The 10,063-nt window shown below is 62.4% G+C and overlaps 1 protein-coding gene across 1 annotated transcript; it reads left to right on the top strand.

Moving 5' to 3' along the window:
- Nucleotides 1-887: 887 nt before the first annotated feature.
- Nucleotides 888-7,056, top strand: PLD4 (phospholipase D family member 4). The gene is made up of 11 exons (XM_056113724.1): nt 888-929; nt 2,771-2,911; nt 3,202-3,347; nt 3,517-3,697; nt 3,807-3,927; nt 4,196-4,323; nt 4,508-4,708; nt 5,125-5,264; nt 6,180-6,345; nt 6,421-6,517; nt 6,600-7,056. Exons 1-11 carry the CDS (start codon nt 891-893, stop codon nt 6,800-6,802), a joined length of 1,563 nt encoding a protein of 520 aa, XP_055969699.1. The 5' UTR covers nt 888-890; the 3' UTR covers nt 6,803-7,056.
- The last annotated feature ends 3,007 nt before the right edge of the window (nt 7,057-10,063 follow it).

The raw sequence follows: 10,063 nt of genomic DNA on the forward strand, positions 1-10,063 counted from the left end.
GTGAGTGTGTGTGTTTGTGTATCTGTGTGAGTGGGTGATTGTGTGTCCGCATGTGTATCTGAGTGTCCATATGAGTGTGTCTGTGTGGGTATGGGTGGGTGAGAGTATGTGCCTGTGAGAGTGGGTGATAGTGTGTCTGTGTGAGCAGGTCTGTCTGTGTGATAGTGTGTCTGTGTGAGCATCTGTGTGATTGTGTGTGTGTGTGTGTGAGTGGGTCATAGTGTGTCTCTGAGTCTGTGTGATAGTGTGCTGTGTGAGTGGGTGATAGCGTGTGTGTGTGTGAAGGTGTGTGCATACACATGCAGGAATGTCATCTGACCCACATGCCCAGTAGGATCTGTTCTTCAGGGCTGCTCTGAGGGAACTCAGGGCCCTGCCCTCAGAAGGCCCCAGGGTTGGTGAGGGGGGGCATGTCCTCCACACTCACCTTTTCAGCGACAGTCGTGCGGTCCCAGCTGCCTCCACTTCCCTAGCTCCTTGTCACTCACTGCAGCCGTGTGACAAAGATCTGGGTCAGGAGACTTAAGTGGAAGTCCTCTGCGGGGACTTGTAAGCAGCCTCCTCTGGGATGTCCTTTGTGCTCTGCTAGGAGCCCCAGCAGCCGTTCTGGCACCATGAGGATGCCATTCCTCTCGGACTGGGACAGAACTGGAGGCAGCTGCCACAGTCTCTGGACAACCAGCCCTGGAAGCCAGGAGAAGGGCGCCTGGGCCCCTTAACCCATGTCAGGCCTCCCTCGAAATCCAGGCCGGAGTGGCAGGGAGACATTTCCTGGCTGGTCCATCAGCCCAGATGCTTGTGAGGGGCGGCGGAAGAGGAAGTGGCAGAAGGGGAAGCGGCGTGGTCCGGGCTGGGGCAGACCAGACGCCCTGGGAGAGCCAGGGGCCTGCATGGTGAGCAGGATGGGCGCCGAGACGGGCCCCCCAGAGGTGAGTGCCAGGGGCCGGGGCGGTCCAGGCTGGAGGGCATGAGTGTGGGCGGCCGGTGCCATGGGACCTCCCCTGCCCTGAGGTGCCAGCACCGGGGGCATCTTGCCTGTGGCCTCCCACGGGGTTGCAGCGAGTCACAGTGCACGCCTGCGTCCAGGGCCGGGGCAGGGGCCAGGAGGCAGGGCTGCATGTGGAGGTCCCTGCCCCACGCCTTCCTGTCATGCCCCTCCCCACCGCGCCCATCCCTTGCTGCCCCTCTCTGCCCCACTCCCCTCCCCACTCCCGGCCCCTGCTCCCCCTGCCTGGCTGGCGCTGGGGGGGGGGGGGTGCTGTTGCGCCTGGTGGCTCCTGTGGACACAGGAAGGCGGAGCACCCTGGAGGTCAAGGCTGCCAGGTCGGGAGCACCCTGGAGCCTGCTCCACCCGGGGTGCCTGCACCAAGGCTGCGGACTGGGGGGCTCTTGCCTCGCACCAAGGTGGGCCGAAGCACAGAGCCAGGCAGGGTCCACACACACACACACACACACACACACACACACACACACAAGCAGAGGCCGAGGCTGTGCTGAGGGGTGTGTGGAGAGGTGTGCTGCCTGAGGAGTCTCATGTTGACGGCCTCTGGCGCTGGCCTCCTGCCCGCCTCCAGCCCCACATGCCTCAAGGCGGCCCGGCCTCCTGCTGGGGGCCGCACCTGGTCCATCCATTGGGGCAGGGCCCCCGAGCCCCAGCAACTATTTATAGGCAGCAGAGCTGTGCCGAAACTGAGGACTGAGGAACTGAGACTCAGACACTGGGCTGACAGGAAAGTGGGTGGGAGAGCCGGTCCCAGGGAGAGTGAGCGGGAGCGGAAGTGCCTGGATGTGCCCTGTGCGAGCCCGCTCGCTCACACTCTCACACTCCACACACACACACACACACACACACACACACACACCTGCCCTCCTGTCAGCACGTGACACACACAGTCATATGCACAGACAGAAACATAACGACATATATGCATCGACTCACATGCAGGCGCTCCTGCCCGCACACACACATGCACACACATGCACGCACTCACAGATGCAGATACATGAACACACATGGGCACACAGCCACGGATGCACATGGTACAAAGTCACATGATTCACCATCATACACGCACACCTGGGCACACATATACACACGCATGGTTGCATCTGTTCATGCATGCCCACATACAGGCACACTCACACATGGCCCTATACATACACCATGCATGCCGACATTCAGTTACACACACCCACACATGACCCCACATACTCATGCAAACGCACATATCTGCACACACACTTATGCATGCACACATTAAGTCATGCACACTCACATATATCCACACACGCATGCGCACACATACCCAACACACACCTACACACTCATATACACATACATATTCACACACTCGCACATACCTCCCCACTCATGTACACACTCACACATACCCACTCGGGTATGCCACTCGCACATAACCCCACTCATGGCCACACACTCATGCACACACACACAGTCACATACTCACGCACACAATACTCACACACATTCACACATGCCCACCACACTCATGCACACACTCACACATACCCACACTCTTTCACGTGCATACTAATGTGTTCCCATGTACATTCATGTGCAGACTCCTGCATACTCATGTACACACACTCGGCTGTGCAGTGTACACAGGGCCTCACAGTAAGGGAGTTTAGCCGCAGACCTGTCCGTGGGAGCAGGGTGAGCGCAGGCCTGAGGCGTCTGGGGTCCGAGCAGGGCCCTGTGGGGTTGTTGACGGGGCTGGGCTGCCGTGACTCCGAGTCACCTCTGCAGGTGCCGAGGTCTCCGCAGAGAACATCAGGGACCCCCGTGTGGCCCTGCTCCAACCCACCCCACAGCCCCAGGGCCAGAGTGGCAGAGCTCTTCGGCCTGAGGGAGGGGCTCAGTAGCCCCGCCGGCACCTGGGTCCGAGTGGTAAGAATGAAAGAAGCCTGGGGGATCTCAGGCTCACCCACTAGTGGGCTGTGTGGCACGGGGGTCAGGGGTAAGAGGCCAGCGGGTCAGGGTGTCGGGGGGCAAAGGGGCCGGGGGCTTGGGGACCCAGGAGCTGGGCGGGCAGGTGTTGGGGCAGTGGGGGTCTGGGGGGGGAGGAGCACTGCTGTGCCACCCCTGAGCCCTGCCCCCCTGCTCAGCACCCTGGACCCCTCTTCTTTCCCCTCCCTGTGAAAGCCTGGCCACCCATCAGACCTCACGACTCCCTCTAGCTGCAGGTGCTGGGGGTCTCGGCTGCACTGCTTCTGGGCTGCCTGAGCCTCACTCACTTGCTGGGCCCCGCGCAGCCTGTGGAAGGGCCCACCGGGCCGCGGTTTCCCCCGAGCTGGGCCGTGTGGCCACTGCAGGACTCCTGCAGGTGAGTGGCCTGAGAGGCCGCTGTGGGGTCTTGCCGGCTCTGCCCAGAGAACACAGACTCCTGCAGGGCCTGGGGCAGGGGCAGGGGCGGGTAACGGGCAGTTCGAGGGGGTTCCCCCCGCGGGGGTGGGGGACAGACAGAGCTGTAAGGGACTGCCGGCTCCCTGCAGCCTCGCCCTCGTGGAGAGCATCCCCCAGGACCTGCCGGCGACTGCCAACTCATCTGCCCGGCCGCTGGCCCAGGCTTGGATGCAGCTGTTGGACATGGCCCAGGAGAGTGTCCACGTGGCCTCGTTCTATTGGTCACTCACGGGGCGCGACATTGGAGTTAATGACTCGTCTTCCCAGCCGGTGCGCCCCCCCCTTCCCTGGGGAGGGGGACAAGGTCGGGGGGGGGCTGGGAGGGGCTGGGCCTGTCCATGTCCTGTGGGAGACGCAGTAGTTCGTGGATGATCCGCAGGGGGAGACCCTCTTACAGAAGCTGCAGCAGCTGCTGGGCAGAAACGTCTCCCTGGCCGTGGCCACCAGCACCCCCTCACTGGCCCCCAACTCCAGTGACCTGCAGAGCCTGGTTGCCCAAGGTGGGTCCAGAACGCTGGGACCACACGAAAGCAGCAGAGCCACCTATGGGAGGTGGGCAGGGCCCAGACAGGGGCGGGGGGCTGGCTGGGAGCACAGTATCATCGGGGTGAGGGTGGAGGCGGCCCAGGGGTGTGTCTAGCTGCAGCGGGCAGAGCTGCACACCGGCAGCCCATCTCCGCCTGTAGGCCTGGGAGGAAGCTCAGAGGGCCGAGAACCAAGCGGGAGAGCAGGGCCAGTGTCCTCCCCGCCCAGTGACCGTCTCTGCAGGTGCCCAGGTGCGGCATGTGCCCATGAAAAACCTCACTGGGGGAGTTCTGCACTCCAAGTTCTGGGTCGTGGATGGGCAGCACATCTACATGGGCAGCGCCAACATGGACTGGCGGTCCCTGACCCAGGTGGGCTGCCCCGTCCCCTCTCCCTGCTGGGTTTCCACGGGGTTGGGGGAACTTCAGAATTACAATGTCTGGGGAAAGCAGGGCCCCCCAGGGCCCCATTCGCGGTGATGGGTCTTTGAGAGGGGTGTGGTCGGTAGCGAGGCACTGACCCCGCCCCAGGGGCCCTGCTGCCCCACCCCTGCAGGTGAAGGAGCTGGGAGTCATCATCTACAACTGCAGCCGCCTGGCCCAGGACCTGGAGAAAACCTTCCAGACCTACTGGGCGCTGGGGGTGCCCCGGCCCGTGCTCCCTAGCCGTTGGCCTAGGAACTTCTCCTCACACATTAACCGCTTCCAGCCCCTGCGGGAGCACTTCAGCGGGCTCCCCACCACGGCCTACTTCTCGGTGAGGTGCCGGGGCCCCCACAACCCTGGCCACCTGCTGGGCAGGCCCCACATAGGGACCTTCTAGTACAGCAGGCCCGGGTGTGGGGCAGGTCGGGTGTGGGGCAGGTGGGGGCCAGGGCAGAGGCGCCCAGTGCATGAGGCGCCTTCAGCTATGATGCTGGACGCTCTCCGGGGAAGGCAGGCCCAGTGGGGCGGTCGTACCTGGCAGGGTACCCCTCCATCGGGTGCCCAGGAGTGGACAGCTCTTCACCAACCCCCGTCACTGGTCTGCTGGAGAGGCCTGATAGGGCCCAGGACCGGGGTCCTGCCTGGGGAGGGAAAGGGGTCAGGCCAGCCCACCCACGATGTGGCGGGTGGAGCACCAGGCTGTCCAGAGGTCTCTGGGCAGCACTCCTAAGGGCTCTCATGGCACAGGCATCGCCGCCCGCACTCTGCCCCAGTGGCCGCACCCGGGACCTGGATGCGCTGCTCACGGAGATTGGGCGCGCCCGGGAATTCGTCTATGTATCGGTGATGGAGTACTTCCCCACCACGCGCTTCCAACACCCTGTCAGGTGAGCCAGGAGGAGCCCACTAAGACTGGGGTGCCCGGCAGGGCGTGTGTGGGCCTGTAGAGGGAGGAGGCGGGAGGGCAGGGGGCGGGGCCTGGAGGATGGGGGCGGGACTTGGGCGGGGCCGGGAGAGGGAGAGGGCAGGGTGGGGCGGGGACTGGGCGGGGCCTGAGGGTGGGGGCAGGACTTGGGCGGGGCCTGTAGAGAGGGCAGGAGGGCGGGGCCGGGTCCTGGGCGGGGCCTGGAGGGTGGAGGCGGGACTTGGGCGGGGCCTGTAGAGAAAGGGCTGAAGGACAGGGGGCGGGGCCTGGACAGGACCTGTAGAGTGAGAGAACGGAAGGACAGGGGCAGGGCCGGGAGGGGGCTGATGGTAGGGGGCGGGAACTGGGAGGGACCTCAAGGGGCTGAAGGACAGGGGCCGGGGGCATGGGCGGGGCCTGTAGAGGGAGAGGGCTGAAGGACAGGGGGTGGGGCCTGGGCGGGGCTATAGGTGGCTGAAGGACAGGGAGCATGGCCTGTAGAGGGAGGGGGCTGACGGATAGGGGGCGGGGCCTGGGCAGGGCCTGAGAGGAAGAAGGACAGAAGGTGGGGCCTATAGAGGGAGAAGGTTGGAGGGCCGGGGCGGGAACTGGGCAGGGCCCAGTAGGAGAGGTCAGGAGGACAGAGGGGATCGAGTCTGGACGGAGCCTGTAGAGGGAGAGGTCTGGAGGACAGAGGGGGCGGGGCCTGGAAGGGCCTGGGACCCTGGTGCTTAGAAGGAGGAACCTGTTGGTCCAAGGGAGGCCTGGAGGGCAGATCCACTGGCCTTGGAGAGGCCACCAGGCTGATGGAAACTGTCCCTCTCCTACCAGGACCCTCCCCATCCCAGGGCTGCCGGGGAAGCCCTGCTGATGTCTCTCCCCGGCCCTCCCTTCCCAGATACTGGCCTGTGCTGGACACGGCACTGCGGACTGCAGCCGTGAGCAGGCGTGTGCATGTACGCCTGCTGGTCAGCTGCTGGCTCAACACAGACCCCCGCATGTTCCCTTTCCTGCGCTCGCTTCAGGCCCTCAGCCACCCGGCAGCTGGCATCTCCCTGGATGTGGTGAGGTCCCCATCCCTGGGCAGGCTGGAGGTCGCCCTGCTCCCCTCATGACACAGTCCTCTCTGTTTCCCGAAGAAAGTCTACATCGTGCCGGTGGGGAATCACTCCAACATCCCGTTCAGCCGGGTGAACCACAGCAAGTTCATGGTCACCGAACAGGTGGCCTACATCGGTGAGTGGCACAGGGCATGGGCATGGGGCACCCCAGAAGCGGCCAGGCATGAGCGACCCATATTCCCCTCCCCCTCCCCCAGGCACCTCCAACTGGTCAGAAGACTACTTTAGCAGCACCTCAGGGGTGGGCCTGGTGCTGAGACAGAGGGCTACGGGCAGCCAGCCGCAGGCACTCACCGTGCAGGAGCAGCTGCGCCGACTGTTCGAGCGGGACTGGAGCTCGCCCTACGCCTTGGGCCTGGACGAACTGGCCCACAGCCAGGACTGTGTTTGGCGCCACTGAGCCTCTGGAAACCTTCAGCTCTTGGTGGAACCCGCTCTCCACCGAGTTTGCTGTCTGTCCCCAGACCTGGGCCTCAGGCAGCTGCTTCTGCCCCAGCCCTTGTCCAGGCCAGGTGCCCAAAGGCCTGGGAATGCCAACTTTGCTTTCCATCTCCTCTCCAAATCCAGCTGTTCCTAAAGCCAGCCTCCTCCAAGAAGGCCTCCAGGAAGCCTCTTGCTGGCTCCCCCAGAGTAATTGCAAACCCTTGGAATGTGCCTGTGCCTTCTGTCTCTGACTCCAGCTTAATGGGGGTACCTCCTGTCCCACCCCAGACTGTAGATTTACTCTCCAAACTTTCCAGGGGGCTCCGTCCAGTCCCCACAGCTGCACGTCTGCAGAGCCCGGACTCAGCCAGTGTCCAGTCTGTAGGGACAGGAAGGCTGCGCTCTGGCAGGCCCTGGATCTCACATAGCTGGGCCCCACTCACAAATGAAAGAAGGGAGCCAGAGAAGGCAGTGAACCCCCTGGCAGAGAACCACCACCAGTGCAATTCTGGAGGTCCCGGGGACCAGGGATGTGAGGAAAGTTTACTCGGAAAATCCATGACTTGGGCATGTTCCTGGAGCCACAGAGGATTGTGGGGGTCCCGGGGCGGGGGTTGTCCCTGGCAGAAACCCAGGACCACGAGGCACTTACCAGGACTCTGGACAGGCGGGAAGCAAGCCCTGTGGCAGTGGGTTCAGGGTGTGGGAAACCCAGGACTTTGGAAAGGGTTCCTGGGGTGGCTGGGGGATGCAACCCTGGGCTGTGGGTGCTGTGGCGCCTCCAAGTCACAGCATGCCAACCCAGGTGCACGGGTCCATCTTTGGGCGCAGACTTTTTAAAAAAATTTAATTAATTTATTTTTGCCTTTTGGGTCACACCCGTCATGCACAGGGGTTACTCCTGGCTCTGTACTCAGGAATCACTCCTGGCGGTGCTCAGGGGACCATATGGGATGCTGGGAATCGAACCCGGTCGGCCTCGTGCAAGGCAAACGCTATCCCTCCAGCCCTGCGCGCAGGCTTTCAAGGACCACAATGACCCAATTTAACTGTATTGCTAGAGCTCGCCCCGTAGTTGGCTGTGCTGATTGGTTATGAGGTACTGGGACTGGCCAATCAGGTCACGCATGCAAATGCTGGGCCAGGTGGTCTGGAAGACCCGGCCCCGCCCCCTCACTTCCTGTCTCTCTCTGGAAGGCTGTCGGAGCGCTGTTGCCGGTCCTGAGGGGAATCCAGAACTCTGTGGTGGGTTGCCAGGGGGACACGGGAGGGTGGGCGTGAGTTCCTGAGGGCAGCATTGGAGCGTGGGGGGACCTGCCCTGGGAGGGCGGATTTTCGGTGGGGAGGGAACCCAGGACTGTGGGGGGGTGAGGGAGGGGGCGGCCAGCACTGTGAGGTGGATTCCGGGGTGAACCCAGGACTACGGAGATGTATGGGGGGATCAGCCCCATCCCAGAACTTTCGGGGTGGCGGCTTTCGGGGTGAACGGGGCATGTGGGGTCGGGCTCTGGAGTGAAGGGGGGCCACGGGGGCGGGTTCCAGTGTTAACCCGGGGCCATGGGGGTGGGCTTCTGGGTAAACCCGGGCCTGTAAGGGCAGGTTCAGGGGTGAACTGGGGGGTCTGTGTAGGCAGGTTTCAGGGTGAACTGGGGTGTGCGGGGGAGTTCCGGGGTGAACCTTGGCCTGAGGGGGTGGATTTCAGGGTGAACCGGGGCTTGTGAAGGTGCACCCAGGAGACAGGACTGTGGGTCCACCCGCCAGTTCCAGCCCCACATCCGTGTTCTGACATGATGAGGCGGGTTATAAGTGCTGTAGTCTGCAGCTGGGGAGTTCCCAGTGGAGACCATTCATGCACAGGAGTTGGACTGCACAGGGCTCCACACCCCCCTCCTCTCCCATCGCCTGCAGCAAGACCACCATGACACACAAGACCCTGGGTTTGCAGGTGTGACTGCAGTGTCCCCCACAGGACAGTGTGGCAGGCCCCCTGCAGACAGGAACCTTGACCCCAAGACCCCCGACTTTCCCCTTTTCTCCACCAGAAGCCATTTTTTGTTTGTTTGTTTGTTTTTGGCTGGCTCTGCACTCAGGAATTACCCATGAAAGTGTTCAGGGGGCCCTCTGGGGTACAGGGGATGGAACCAGCAAGGCCATATGCAAGGCAAACACCCTACCAGATGTACTGTTACTCTGGGCCCAGAAGCCAGTTTCTTTCAGAGCGTTACACACAGAACTGGGGGGTGGGTGGGGGATGGAGGGGGGGTGGGGCTTCCCTGCCAGCCACAGCCGATGCCCCTAGGATCACCTGAGAGATCCCAGCCCTGTTGCCTGGCCACCACTCCTGTGAGCGGGGCACTGCAGCTACAAGCCCTAAGGGACTCATGGCTCTGCCTCTCTCCAGGAATTCCTGGGTCCAGCTGGAAACTGCTGGTCTCCCCATGGCCTCTCCAGCTGCTGGCTGCGAATATCTGGGCCCCAACATTCTTCAGAACTGTTTTTCTGGCACTTCCTGGCGTGGCCCTCAGGCCGGAGCATGTGTGGGAGATTGGGGAACCGCCTTTCTACGTAGCAACACAAGACAAGCAGTCTTGCAGTGCGGGGATCACATGCTTTATTGCCCATTTGGAGGAAAAATGCTCAGGTTCTCTGTAACCTGGCTGCACCCTGGGGCTACATGGGGTGTGTGCCTCCGGAGGCACTGAGACCCTGGAAGCATGTGGCAGATCTCCGACATCCCTCTGCTGGTTCACCTGCCAAGACCACCTTCCACGTGGCACCAGGGTGCCACTCAACAAGCATCCAGAACTTGCTCTGGTCAGATGAGGGAGGAGTAGGTTAGCTAGAAGTGAGAGGCAGTTTCTGGAACGTGCTAGTCAATGATTGTCAGGACGCAGCAACAGAAATGACCCCAGAAGTACTCCATTCACCAGAGCCCTCTTCACGAAGCAACAATTATGTTCTGGTGGGTTCTGGAGCAGGTCCCTAGAAACGTCTTCACTAGAGACCAATCTCCAGCACCCCTCTGCCATGGGCCAAGTCATGCATCTCAGTGAGTCAGGATGTCTTTTGCTTGCCGAGCTTCGGGGTGTACTGTGGTTGAGCACCTGTGGCCTCAGGTCAGAGTCCATGGGCACAGAGGTGGGAGCACTCAGGATGGGGTGAGCTCAGGCTTACTCTGTAACCCCATTTCTGTGGTGTCAGAGCCTGCGGGCCCCACTACTCTTGTGCTCCAGCAGGA

Source organism: Sorex fumeus, unplaced genomic scaffold (assembly GCF_029834395.1).
Source record: "Sorex fumeus unplaced genomic scaffold, SorFum_2.1 ptg000022l, whole genome shotgun sequence".
NCBI classification, from domain to species: domain Eukaryota; kingdom Metazoa; phylum Chordata; class Mammalia; order Eulipotyphla; family Soricidae; genus Sorex; species Sorex fumeus.

Excerpts from the sequence above, each read along its gene's own strand:
- PLD4 (XM_056113724.1), top strand. The coding sequence starts at position 891 with ATGGTGAGCAGGATGGGCGCCGAGACGGGCCCCCCAGAG. Across the intron at positions 930-2,770 it reads CCGAGACGGGCCCCCCAGAG|GTGCCGAGGTCTCCGCAGAG; the intron begins GTGAGTGCCAGG and ends TCACCTCTGCAG. Across the intron at positions 3,698-3,806 it reads ATGACTCGTCTTCCCAGCCG|GGGGAGACCCTCTTACAGAA; the intron begins GTGCGCCCCCCC and ends GATGATCCGCAG.